At 39.3% G+C, this 14,337-nt stretch overlaps 1 protein-coding gene across 1 annotated transcript in view; it reads right to left on the reverse strand.

The window, feature by feature from the left end:
- lrrc75a (leucine rich repeat containing 75A) overlaps window positions 1-14,337 on the reverse strand; it is a 57,002-nt gene that overhangs the window by 19,831 nt on the left and 22,834 nt on the right. Inside the window, exons 2-3 of the mRNA XM_088345394.1 lie at window positions 12,754-12,882; window positions 3,235-3,347 (exon numbers count right to left, since the gene is read on the reverse strand). Coding sequence (XP_088201520.1) covers window positions 3,235-3,347; window positions 12,754-12,882 — 242 coding nt within the window. The remainder of the gene's footprint in view (window positions 1-3,234; window positions 3,348-12,753; window positions 12,883-14,337) is intronic.

Raw genomic sequence — 14,337 nt, forward strand, 5'->3', positions numbered from 1 at the left:
TGAATCAAAAGCAAAGGTTGAACATCACCCGAGTGAATTATGGAGTAGTGATTGCTTCACTACGTCAAACTTGGCCTGGATTGAAATTTAACACCATTTGAAGGCAAAATAATTGAAAAAATAAATATTAATCTGAGGCACATGGCGGTTGGATGGTTAGCATTTAGCTCCACAGTGCGGCTACTTATTGGAGAATTGTTTTTGAGGACCCAAGCAAATAAAGAGTACATTTTTCACATATTTCACGAAGCGTCTTTCAAAATAGTATAATACCAAATTAAAGTATCTAACATGGCCAGAAAATCAAACCTCTAATTCCACTTGTGTCAAACATTTTATGTGGCCCACTAGACAATGTAAGAAAAGCACAAGAGACAAATGAGCTGCATCACGTCAAACAATGACACGCAGTTTTAAATATACCCACTGGGTGTCACCAAAGCTGAGTGCCCATCGAGACCATACACTGTAGCTGTATGTGCTGACCACCATTGATTAACCAGAGAACATTGAGGAAACCCATCCCAATGTTATTTTACTCCAAATAAAAGTCGCGGACACGCTTATTAAGGCAAACAAAAAAATACAAAATTAAAGAAAAAACGACACCCGTCTTTGCAGAAGTTTAAAGACAATTTAGCTCCTTTCCATAATAGATATGAAATCCAGCCAAAATCCCATATTCAGGTACAAATCTTCAAAAAAAAACTTTTAAATAATTAAATCTGTCAATGAAATAAGTGTTTTGGTCACTTTCCATTCTGCATGTGTTTTCCCAAGTTAAACTGTGATGGAAATTAATTCATTTGTTGTTTTTCTCGTTTTTGTTTGTTTGTTTTACAAATGCACAGTCGATAAACACTACAAGAGATTCAATCTTAGTGAAGTAAAAAATAAAATGAGAAGGAAAAACAAAATCAATGTTTGGAATGAAATCTTATACCCCTGAATCATAATTTAATCGTCAGCTTCTGAAAAGACCCTCAGCCCTCCAGCTGAGGCTCTCTTTATGATCTGAATATACTAGTCCAGCCCTGCGCAACTAGCGCGTAGGGCGCCCGCCCCAAGACTAGGAGGTTGCTGGTTCAAGCCCCAGCCAGGTCACACCTAAGATTCACAACATTGGTACCCATTGCCTCCCTGCTTGGTGCTCGGAATTGGGGGGTTTGGTCACCTAATGACTCCCAATACATCAGTTGGGTTCAAATGGTCCCATGAGAATCTCATTTTAAGAATGTGGATACCATTAAAACTGAAACTGAGTCTTTCTACCATGTGGCCCCAGAGCTAAAATGAGTTTGACACCTCTAGTTTAGTCCATTAGCAATTAATATGCATCAAAGATGTCATCACACAATTTTCAAATTTAGTCTCATTTACAAAATGGTTGCCATGGCAACAGGTGAAAATTGATGGACTTAAGTCAAAGTCACTTGCAACCTGTGTGAAATCACCATGCTGCCGCTTCTTATTATGTCGGATGACAATATAAAGCACTTTTTGCCACGAAAGAAAACATGTGTACTTGTTTAGCACAGGAAGAGTCTGTGGCTTCAAAGTTAAATAGTCTTCTTGCTGACACCTCCTTAATTGAAATTTAACACCATTTGAAGGCAAAATAATTGAAAAAAATAATCTAGGGCACATGGTGGTTGGGTGGTTAGATTCCCAGGGTTCAATTCCATCTGCCGCAGCCTGCGGAATTTGCATGTTCTCCCCGTAGCCGTGTGGGTATCCCCCGGCACTGCAGTTTCCTCCCACATTCGAAAAACATGCATGTCAGGTTGGTTGGCCGGTCCAAATTGTCCGGCCAACCAACCTAGTCCCAAGTGAGTTATTTGTCTCTGAGTTCCCTGTGACCGGCTGGCAACCAGTTCGGGGTGTCCCCTGCCCACTGGCAGAAGATAGCTGGGATGGGCCCTAGCACCCCCGCGACCCTACTGAGGATAAGTGGTACAGAAAATGGATGGATGGAAATATTAATCTGGAATTGTGGTAGCTGGCAGGCTTTTCCACCTAATTTTTGGCTTGGTTGAGGATTTGTACAGGGTTTTGTTTTTCTTTTTTTGGGGGGGACGATCGTTCAGATAAAACCATGGTCTTAACTTTTATTCCGTTTATGTCAGGAGTGTCATAGGCATTTTAACTCGGTTGCCACACAATAGAACAAACATTCTCTCGGGGGCCAGACGAGTAGATTAGCGAGAAAAAAAAAGAAAGAAATAAGAGAAAGAGAGGGAGAGAAAAGTAGAGAGGGTGGGACAAAGAAAGACAGATAGGGAGAAGGAGAGAGAGAGAGAGAGAGAGAGAGAAGAGAGAGAGAGTGTGAGAAACAAAAGAGATAAGAGAAATAGTGAAAGGGGAAAAGGAGGAGAGAATTACTTATTTACTTACCGCTATTTGCATATATTACTATTAATATCGACTTACTACTAGTACTATTGACTTACTACCACTACTACTGACATACCACTTACTACTATTACTACTACTACTATTACTGACTTAATTACTCACATACTTACTACTACTACGGACTGATTGACTGACTACTTATTTACTTATTTATTGACTGGCTACTTACTTACTTATTGACAGGCTACTCACTTACTTATTGATTGACTGGCTACTTACTTACTTATTGACTGGCTACTTACTTACTTACTTACTTATTGAGTGCCTACTTACTTACTTATTGACTGCCTACTTACTTACTTATTGACTGCCTACTTACTTGCTTACTTACTTATTGATTGACTACTTACTTACTTACTCATAAATGATTTACTTTTATCACTACTTACAACTACTACTGCTACCACTAACAACAACTACAACTACTTCCATTACTATTACTACTATAACTTCTGCTACTAACATAACTACAATTACTAACAACTACTACTACCACTCACTACAACTTAGTACCGCCTCTAACAACCACTACAACCACCACCACTACTACTACTACTACAACACAAATAATACCCTTTGATTAAACCGAATATACTTGTATAGTAGTATCCAAAAAGTAATTGCTGGTGAGTCCTAGAAGAATGTCCAAATGATGAAGCAAATTTAAAAGTTGTGACTTTGGCAAATATACAAATTTGACCAAGTCATGTGGGGCTTAACTATTGAATTAAACAATAGTTCCAATTTTAAAAAACAACAACAATTAAGCAATTGGTCAACTGCGAAAATTCATTACTAAAATAAACGTAAAGTCCTGACCATGCTTGAGGTTTCCTCTTGAGCATGCCTTGTCTCCTCCACTGAGAGTGCGGGCTGAGATGGTAGGTCAGCTGGCGGCAAACCTTCTCCATGGCCCCCAGAGAGTCGCCCTCCTAGTGAACACAAACAACACAATCAAGACTCGCAGAACTTGATGTGTGGCGGTTTGACAGATAAACAAGTCTTGGGCCAGACCACCTGTAAAAACAAAACAAAAACATAAATATGACTATTTGTGGCAATGGAAAAAATCAGAAAGTTGTAGGACCTATGTTACTAGACAGAAAGAAAAAGCTACTAGACTAGTTCTAGGTTCTAGATAAGTGGTAAGATTAATAGAGGAAACACTAGAGTAAATATTAATTTTAACAACAGCCGGCAAATCAATGAACAATGGACAATACAATGGACAACATTTTACATAAATTACAGTTAAAAAAACACTTTTATTTGGTTTAAGGTGTTAGATAAGAAAACCATTTCCTGTGGTGTATCTCGGGCAAGTACAGCGTGATGGCGACCATCCCCATCCAGGCCAAAAAAGGTTTCCTCAAACTGGGGACTGTTAGCGTGTCAGGAAAATGTGCTTACCACTGCACTATGTGAACACTACTCTAATTTATAATATACCTATTATTTGTCAGAATATTTACTTACGCACCGATAGGGTATTCATGTCAGAATTTAATGTCACACTTCAAATTTTATCAACAATTCAAATAAATGACAAGCAGTTTCTTTCATGATTACCGATTGGAATCACCTGCGCTCGCTCATTTGGTGCTAGCTGCTGTGGGCTATCTGATTGGCTCCCTGTCCCTATTTAAACCCAGTCCTGTCACTCTCCTATTGTCAGTCTGTCTGCGAAGCTCTGTTGATACAAGGCAAGCCTTTTTGACCCTGATTCCCCTCTGTCCCATTTTTGCACCCGTTTTTCTACCTTCCCGTTCATGATCTTCCCGTTTGTCTCCGGCTACAACCTGTTTTTAATCCCGACAACGTTTGCTCTCCCGTCCCGGCTTACGACCCGTTCTGACCCCGACCACGTTTTTGCTCTCCTGTCCCTGCTTTTCCGTCCCTGACACCGCCATCGCCCGCTACGGAAGATCCACTTCCGTATTCGGATCACAATCCGATTGCGAGAGCGACTTGCTTCTCGCGTCCAGTGAGCCCCGGATCATGGGCGCAGCCCTTCCTCTTTCTATCAATATGGGCGGCATTAGCTCAGGAGGTAGAGCGCTCGTCTTGGGATCAAGAGAATGCAGGTTCGATTCCCGGCTCTTCCGTGATATATTTTGAAGTGTCCTTGGGCAAGAAACTGAATCCCTAATGCCCCAAATAAGCAGGTAGGCCGCTATTGGTGTGTGAGTGTGTGTGTGAATGGGTAAGAGTGAAGCACATTGTAAACGCTTTGGGAGGTCTCCATTGACTTGAAAAATGCTATATAAATGCTGACCATTCACCATTTACCATAAAACTTGTGGTAAACGTTATGCAATTGGTTCCTGATTCCGTTTCTGGTCGTGACAGGTTCATCAAAAACGCAAAGAAAACACAATTTCAATATTTTCCAGTTAAGGGGAATCCCAAATCAATGGGTGTATGCTATAAGCAGATTCTTAGAGTTCAGCAGTCCACCGTAAATACCAAAGAAATAATCCAATTCCTACCACGACCTTGATGTAGAGCTCTAGGTTCAAACAGATACTCGTTGGATTCCTGGTCTAGATATCTTGCAACTTAGCTCACCGAGAAAATTCCAATTGTCCAAATAATTGAGGAATTTTCTCTGTTAGTTCTGTTTTTTCATGCTTTGTGAATTACACTGTTACCGGGTGGAGTCAAAGCAAAGATTTTGTTTGAGAAGGAGAGTTTTTGTTTTTTTCCAAGCAATGTTTTGCTAATGATTGCTATGATGATCGCAGGTCCGTCTGTTGTCTGGCGTGCATGTTCTGCCCGCAGCAAGAAATGACCAAAGACATGCTAACAGCACTATTCTGTCTATTTTTAAAAAAACTTTACTGAGACAGAGAATTAAAAAAAAATTAAATGTTATGTTTATTTAGTTCTAGCTCGCTTTTTAACAGCGGTTACGATGTGTTTTAAATTAAGGTTCCAAATCTTCAGAATTGACCTATGGTATTATAAAGAAAAGATTGGATCAATTATCACATTGCACAAAAACAGAGAGCATGCTGTCAATCAACTCTAGTCATCAAGTTGTCTAATTCACTCGGGGCATGACAAAGGGAGGCATAATGGCTTTGACATTACTGCAGGGAGATGAGATTATGAAAAGCCGGATTTATGCACCAATGGAGCAAATAATTGGCAAATACATTTGTCAGTCAAGTCTGTGAATCCCTCTCATATCACAGACACACATTCAGTGATAACCTGATGATGATTCACTCCAGGTCTATGGTTTTATACTTTGCAGCATTAAATTCATTATTGTTATATGAGAAGCCCTTCATTTACATTAAATCGAAATATAAAATGTTAAGTACATATGTGAGAAAGTGTTACATCTGTCAATGTTTGGTATACAAGGAAGTAAAACACGTTAGGGGACAAATGGTACGGTATGGGTTTTCTTGAAGCTTTTGCCCGTTTTTGTTAACAAAAAAGGGCAGGAAAAAAAAGCAATCATGTTTATTTGGAAAACATAAAGAAAATCATCCACCTTACAGTTGAATGTCACATCAGCTCGTGGTAATTAAATCTAATGAAATTCCAAAAGAATACAGAAAAACAGCTGCTACAACATCCAGCTTAACCCAATAAGTTCAACATAATTTTGGGAGTTTCCTTTTTCAGCTTTTCAATTGCTAATATTACACCTCTGGATGGCTCTTAGGTTTTCAAGTTGGTTACCCATGAGTACTTCGTGTTCCTATGTCTTCTCATTTAAATCAAACACAAATGTTTCCATTCTCCGCAAACTTCAACTAAATATAAGGCCTTGTTCTAATAGTTTTGGATTATTTTTTTTACGTTAGCTTAAAGGAGAATGATGTCTGTATCAGCGGCGCATGAAACCTAAAATGCCAGGTATAACGCAGTGCATCTTTTATGAACCGTGCATAACAGCAGCACTTCACACACCGATGAGTAAGTCTCATACCTGTGAAAAATCTAGCGCAACCAATTCACGCAAGACAGAACAGAGCTCTGACAATAAGAATTAAACATTGTAGAACTGAATTTAGCATGCCATGAGAGATCATCAAATATGCTGCCACCTGCAAAAAATGTTGCCAGTTTTACTGAATTACCCTCCAAAAATATACTGTAGATCTCTTTGTTGTTTATTCCGTTCCAGCAAGCACAGTAGCTTTGTATTTAGCTTAACAATTCGAAATTTAATTTAGATTAATTTGAACTACTGTATACCAGTTTACTAAATAGCGCAAAAGGCACCCAGTTTAATATGAATTTCGAAAATAGCAACTTAGCCAGATGGCTTGCTAAATAGCTTAAAAAGTAGCTTGATAGTTTCCTAGAAAGGTAAACCTAAAACAATAAAACTACAAAGGGGCTTGGTAGCTAGCTGAAAGAGTAAAAAGCCATCTAAATAGTCGGATCGTAAGCGAAAAAAAAAAAGCTAGATAGATAGATAGTAGCCGAAAATTTAGCTAGATAACTAGCAAAAAATGTAAAAATGTTAGCTAGATAGCATGCAAAAAATGTAAAATGCTGGTTAGACTGCTTGCTAAATAGATAAAAGGTGGCTTTATGGTTAGCTAGAAAAGTGAACAGGTAAAAAACTAATAGGGAGCTGGCTAAAAGAGTAAAAAAAGATCTACATAGCCGGATAGAAAGGTTAAAAACAAAGCAACATAGCTAGCTAGAAAGGAGCCTAATACTTAGCTATATAACTAGCAAAAAAGTAAAATGTTAGCTAGATAACATGGGGAAAAAAGTGTAAAAACCTAGGTAGATGGCTTGCTAAATAGCTTAAAAAGCTAGCTTGATAGTTTCCTAGAAAGGTAAACAGGTAAAAAAAAACTACAAGGGAGCTTGGTAGCTAACTGAAAGAATAAAAAGCCAGATAAATAGTCGGATAGTAAGCTAAACACAAAGCTAGGTAGATCGCTAGAAAGTAGCCGAAAATTTAGCAAAAAAATGTTAAATGTTAGCTAGACAGCATGCATAATAATGTAAAAAGCTAGCTAAATAGCGTCCTAAATTGCTAAAAGGTAGTTTGGTGGTTAGCTAGAAAGGTAAACAGGTAAAAACTTAATAGGTAGCTAGCTAGTTAGCTAAAAGAGTAAAACGCCATCTAAATAGCAGGATAATTTTTTTTAAAACAAAGCTAAATAGCTAGCTAGAAATGAGCCTAATACCTAGCTTAATAACTAGATACAAAAGTGAAATGTTAGCAAGATAGCATGCAGAAATTGTAAAAAAGCTAGCTAAATAGCCTTCTAAATAGCTAAAAAGGTAGAAATATAGCTAGCTACAAAGCTGAAAAGGTAGCCAGTTACCTAGCTAAAAAATTGCAGTTTTTTGCTTATTCGGTTTACAAAACCCATGAACTGAAATTTATTTTGTTGTATTTCCTATTAATAAATCAACAAAAAGATAAATGAATATAATTGTTAATACTGTACAAAAATTAATTTTCATTCTGTTTTCTTAGTTATTTGTTTAAGAATAATTATAAACACTTGACTGCATTTTTATGTTCATGAAGCTTATGAACTGGAATGTATTTATTTGAATTCCCAAAATAACAACGTATAATGTTATAACTATGTTGTTACCATGTTATTACCAGGTTCCTTGTTAAAAATAGAGGTTACATAGAATCAGTTAACCAAGAAAAAAAATCACTTTACTAGAAAATCACATTGATCCAGCACTGGAGAGCTATTTTCAAAACAGGTTTGTGGGCACCTCAACTGTCCTAAGGGGGCACCCTGGTGGCCGCGGGGACCCCTGCTGTATACTAATAGCCACGATTTTCTAGATCATCTGTTTGTATTGTGGTTGTATGTAGTTTGTAGTGTTGAATCTTAACCTTTGAACATGTCCTTGTAATTTATGTTTCGTTGCTCGAGACATCTTTAGACCACCACTCAGGATGAATGCTTGTGTTGTGGAGGCTGCGTCAAGTGGATTGTAATTAAATGGATGAGGCTGATGTTGAGCCGTTGAAAGTAGCTCTATGACCGACCGTAGCTGTGCTTTTATTTCATCATCTCCTCATCCTCCATACTGCCTTCTGTTTCCCCACCTCAATTTATTTTCTAGGCCGCTTCCACTATAGGTAACGCACACATCGTTTAATCAATTCCATCCCAAGAGATATAATGACCCTAATACTGTACCGGTCAGTTCCTGTATCCTTCATACTTAGTCTATATTTTTCGGAGCATATATTTCATTTTTCTTTTTGTTTGTTATTTTCTTCTCGGATTCCGTGTAACCCGAGGAAGGAATGCCACAAACGAACAGTAAACACATAATGAAATTTTCTGAATGAATTGATATACAGTGATCCCTCGTTTCTTCACAGATTTTCATCATGGAATGTGTTCTGCATTCTGATTGGCTAAAACGTCCCTATGACAGTCTGTATTCGTGAAAAGGAATAAAAAAAATGTTTACAGGTACATTATAGAGCACTTTTATTTGTTAGATTATTGCTTGGGCCAGTGAAAAAGGTTTGCTGTTTGGTTTCAATGTTTATTAGACTTTACAGTAAACAGATCCCTTAACTGCCAGGGTCCTTGGGGCACCTCGTCCTGGTGTGTTTTGGGCAAGTACAGCCTTGCGGCGCACGTCTCTCTCCATGCTATTCTTTATAATGGGGTTTGCTTTTCCACATTAAACAAATGATGAATCATGATTGCTGATGCGAGGCACCTGAGCCTGCTCCTTTGGCGCCAACTGCCTCGGACGCTGATTGGCTAGCTGTCACTTTTTATACCCCCGTCTTCAAGTCACCGGTTGTCAGTCCGTCTGCGAACCTCAGCTTACGCTAGGCAAGCTTTTCCACCCTGACTCTCTCCTGTTCCGATTCCCGTCCGTTTCCCGGCTCCGACCCCTTTTCTGATCTCGCCTACAATTTTGCTCCCCCGTCCCGGCTACTGATCTCTTTTTTTCTGCTCTCGACGTCGCCATCGCTCGCCATGGAAATACCACTTCCGCGTCTGAGCAACCTGCTCCCCGCAGCGAGCGAGCTACAGATCGTGTGTCATCCTTTCCCTTCTTCCCAATAAAACTTAGAGAAACGTACGCAAGTGGGTCCTGTCTCTGTTTTGCCCCTGACAATAATACTGGTTTCCATGGTTAACAGTAGCAGGAGAACCCTACTGATATAACTCAGATACAGCACCTTTATCATCGGGTCGCCATTTTTGGGGGGGGGATTCACCCAGCTTTTCAGAGATGAGCCGGACTGCGCCATTGACAGGCAGCCACGTGTGACAACAGTAATACTAAACCTGAGCCTAATTAATGGGGATAAAGTATTTTGACACCAAATTTGGGGTATCACATTGTGCAATACTTGAGGCTTTCATATCTTAGTTGAAAAACAAACTTTGTGGCGATGACGTCCCTGCCTTTGCTTTTGTGACAGATGAAAGGCTCAATGGATGGTTGGTTTGTTGGATGGATCACTTAACTACTAGAGCAGGGGTGTCAAACTCATTTTAACTCGGGAGCCACACGATAGAACAAACATTCTGTCGGGGGCCGGACTAGTAGATTAAAGAGAAAGAAAAAGAGATAAAGAAATAAAAGAAAGAGCGATGGAAAAGGAGAGATGGCGGGACAAAGAAAGAAAAAAAGATAGAGGGAGAGAGCGTGAGAAACACAAGATAAAAAGTCATGAGAGAGGGGAAAAAGAAAGGGAGAGGAAGAAAGGAATCCAAAGAGAAATAGAAAGACGGAAAAAAGGAAGTTAGAGCAAAAGAGGTTAAAAGACAAAGAGAAAGAGACAAAGAGCAACAAAGGAAGAGAAAAAGGGAGACACAGAGAGTGAAAGAGACAGAGACAGAGTGGGAGAAACGGGCTGGAAAAGAAAGAGAGAGAGAGAGAGCGAGAGAGAGAAATAAATACAAGTACAGTGTCTTGGTGAGAGGCACCTGGCTTTGGCAACATCAAGTTGACATATTTCAACCTGCAGCTTGTTTTTCTCTTGCGCTTCTCTGAGTGTTGTCTCACGGGCCGGATCCAATCCCTTAGCGGGCCTGATCTGGCCCGCGGGCCGCCTGTTTGGCACCTGTGCACTCGAGTCACAGGCGCACCATTTTCTTTGGTGTGTATTGATCAAGTACAGCCTGGTGGCATATATCTCTCTCCAGGCCAACATACATTTCCACCCGATCTCGAACCAGGTACCTTTCACATGTTGTGTTAGGCGCGAACCACTGCACTACAGAAACATACTGTACTTTAATTTAAATATCTACTAACATAAAGCTGGTGTTTCAGACAACAACAAAAATATGCAAGCCTGATGCTAACTAAAATTTAAAAAATGACCATTATGTGTTCAAAACGCTCCACAAGTATAAGGCTAATGCTAACATACAGTAGATTGCAAAACAAAATAGATTGCCTTCATATATTTTGACTTTAGGTTAAATATGAGTTACTTAGGGAGAGTACCTAATTGTAAAAAAATAAATAATGTTTTCTGCTTTGTGGTTTTCACCTATTACGGGTCCTTTTTTGGAAAGTAACCCCCGGGATAGTCGGGAATGGCCCGATAGCCGGTTTCACAATTCACCAGTGTATTAAAAAGGCCAAAGTTTCAATAAAGAGTACCATTTTCTGCCCCAGGTCTTTCCTATATTGGGTGCTGCTGGAATACAAAGATTTATGGTAGATGTTTTCCAAAATGCAGCATTAATAGCTAAAAAAGAACCTGTGATGATTTGTTTCTTGACCTCATGTTGAACATATTTTGACAGAACGGCTGGAAAAATGGATTGGTCTCTCAAGAACCGTCCTCTTATGGTTCAGATCCTACCTCTCAGATAGGACGCACTGTGTTATGGTGAAATGACATCTGAGCCCTTTAGTGTTACCTGTGGTGTTCGGCAGGATTCAGTACTTGGCCCCCTTCTTTTCAGGATTTACATGCTTCCATTAGGTGATATTATTCGCAAGTATAATATCAGTTTCCATTGCTACTCAGATGACACTCAACTACGGTATATCTTCCGATGGAGGAATCTGCCACACTAAATTGTGGAAATTTGGAGGCCTGCCTCACTGAGATGAAAGATTGGATGTCACCCAACTTCTTGCGCCTTAACTCTGAAAAGACCGAAATGTTCGTTATTGGTCCATCTAATTGCCGTGACTTGTTCTCAAAAACTGCTCTGAACATTGACAAAAGTAATATCACCCAGAGTGACTCAGTCAAAGATTTAGGGGTCCTATTTGACCCCGATCTATCCTTTCAAACACACGTTAAGAATATTACTAGAACAACTTTTGACCATCTTCGCAACAATGCTAAAATTAGCCCTATGCTGTCTCAGTCGGACGTGGAGATTATAATTCACGCGTTTTTTTACCTCCCGTCTCGATTACTGTAATGCACCACTCTCCGGTCTCCCGAAGTCCAAGATTAAGAGCCTTCAGCTGGTACAAAATACTGCAGCGAGGCTTTTAACTAAGACAAGAAAGTTTGATCTCATTACCCCGATTTTAGCTAACCTTTATTGGCTCCCTGTTAGCTTAAGATGTGATTTTAAGGTTCTGTTGGTAGTATACAAAATCATGCAGGGACTTGCTCCCTCATATCTTTCAGATTTAATATCCCCCTATGTTCCGGTCCAGAGCCTTCGCTCTGAAAATGCTGGTCTATTAGTGATCCCAAAAGCCAAGAAGTGATCCGCAGGTTCGAGAGCGCTCTCCATTCAGGCCCCGGTGCTGTGGAAAGCTCTTCCCCCAGAGATTCGATCTGCAACCTCAGTGGAAATGTTTAAATCTTAGCTTAAACACACTTCTCTTCTATAGCATATGAATAACCTATATTTTGTGTTGACAATATCTGTGTATTATTTCATGTACTTCATGTAGGTTTTAGATCAGGGGATGGTGTAATAATAGTCTGTAGTTTGCAATAAAATGTGGTCTGTGCAGCCCTTTGAGACTCTTTGTGATAAAGGTCTATACAAATAAGCATGACTTGACCTGACTTGACTTGACATCTTTGGACAGCCTTTTAATTCCCATTTTAGTCTTAGCCACTCAGCCATATTTTTCATTTAGTAGGATAGCGTCACGCTTTTCTTCACTCTAAGTGACGCCAAACCACATGAACAAACACAAAAAAACTGCATTTCGCTCATGACCGCACACACGACTACGCAACCACTTAGAGCAATTCGCTAATCTAATAACGTCAGAAGAAATGAATCAAGAGATCAGCTGATAGCAATGAATCACGTCGGCCCCTGTGGGTGTTCAAAAGACGTTTTAGTGTAATTGGCAAATATTTGGGAAGTACGCAATGCATGTGACCATGTGTAAGGGTGCACGTCTTACCGTCTTCGGGCAGTGTACATAACGTGCCAGGCTGATGATCAAGTCATGCGTGATGGGGTCAACAAGGTTTCTAAAGCTAGCGTAGCGGTACAATACATCATCAAGAGACGTCGACTCCATTCCCAGATCCTATACAGACACACAACGTAGATTGGTGATGAAACATTCCACACAATCAGCAATCCTGTATGCAAGACATCATGGTTATGTAACACATACGTAAACCTTATGAGCCTTTAAACATGATAAGAAATGAAATGCATTTATTTGAAATTAGTATAAAATTTTGTTTCACCTTTTTCTCAGATTCAAACCTGGGTCGCGGCAGTGACAACACTGTTTCTAGCTAATTGACCACCAGTGGTATAAGTTGTCGTGCGAAAAGGCAGTTGATTTTACCTTATTATCACACTATTTTCAGTCATACTACCAGAGACGACTATTAATTTCATATTGGGTTTCACGGGCTACAACAACAATAAATTATATCCCATTCTTCTATTTCTTGGGTCTTCAACCTTTTTTAAGCTGAAAGGTACTTTTTGTTACTAATTAGCGCAAAGGGCACCAAGTTTGATATGCATTTCTAAAATAACAATTTATGCTATTACTGTGTTGTTACAATGTTATTACCAGGTTAGTTACTGGAAGTAGGGTTAAATAGACTCAGTCAACAAATTAAAAAAAAATAATCTGGAAAATCAAAATGACCCAGCACTGGTGAACTATTTTCTGAACATCTCCTTAGCTGTCCTTAGGGAGCACTGTTGTGCCCGGGGGTACCACGTTGGAGACCCTTGGAATCTAGTCTATTCAAAGCATTGTAAGTGACAAATGTTTTGCCATTGCAACCTGTAAAAATGCACAACGAAATTGACATCTGTCTTTTGTACCATGACTAAAGATAGTGTGATAATGACATCAAACTCAAGACCTTTTCATTTTTCATCTATATCATTGGTGGTGCAGTGGTTCAAGGTCTGCACTGTCACAAAAATGACCTGGGTTTAAATCCCATTTCAACTAATGTTTTGCAATATCAACGTAAAACCTCATGCATCAAACTTTGAGTTATTTTTTTAGGTAAAAAGAAATGTGCATTGTACATCAATAAATTCTGTAAGTCCTAGCTTAATGAAGGTTGATGGCACCGGATATACAAAATACTTAAGATCTTTGATCCTCTGTTGCTCATCTCATCATTATATCTGCAATGTTGTATTTTACTTTTATTACTTTAGAAGACATTTTTCCAAACTGCCAAAACAGAAAAACTGCCCTTTAAAAATTGACTGGTAGGAAAGATAAAGAAGGAAGCAGGAGATTGACAGACTGCAGTGACACATACTCAGTTGGGAGTCGGGAAGGATTTATCGGTTGAACTTCATGATATAAGTCCTTGACCTTAAATGTGTTTGAAAGCTGTGACTGGTGAACAAAAGACCAAAATCACATAACAAGCAGTCAAAAAGAGTTTTTTTTTTTTTTGCAGGTTGTCTGAATTCTTAGAGACGAGTTGGGGAGTTCAGTCATGCAAGCGACCAAGAGAAGAGTCGTTGCTATTTGCCAGGACCCAAATGAAGT

Source organism: Urocampus carinirostris, chromosome 10 (genome assembly GCF_059441175.1).
Source record: "Urocampus carinirostris isolate Australia breed hairy pipefish chromosome 10, RoL_Ucar_1.0, whole genome shotgun sequence".
In the NCBI taxonomy this organism is placed as follows: domain Eukaryota; kingdom Metazoa; phylum Chordata; class Actinopteri; order Syngnathiformes; family Syngnathidae; genus Urocampus; species Urocampus carinirostris.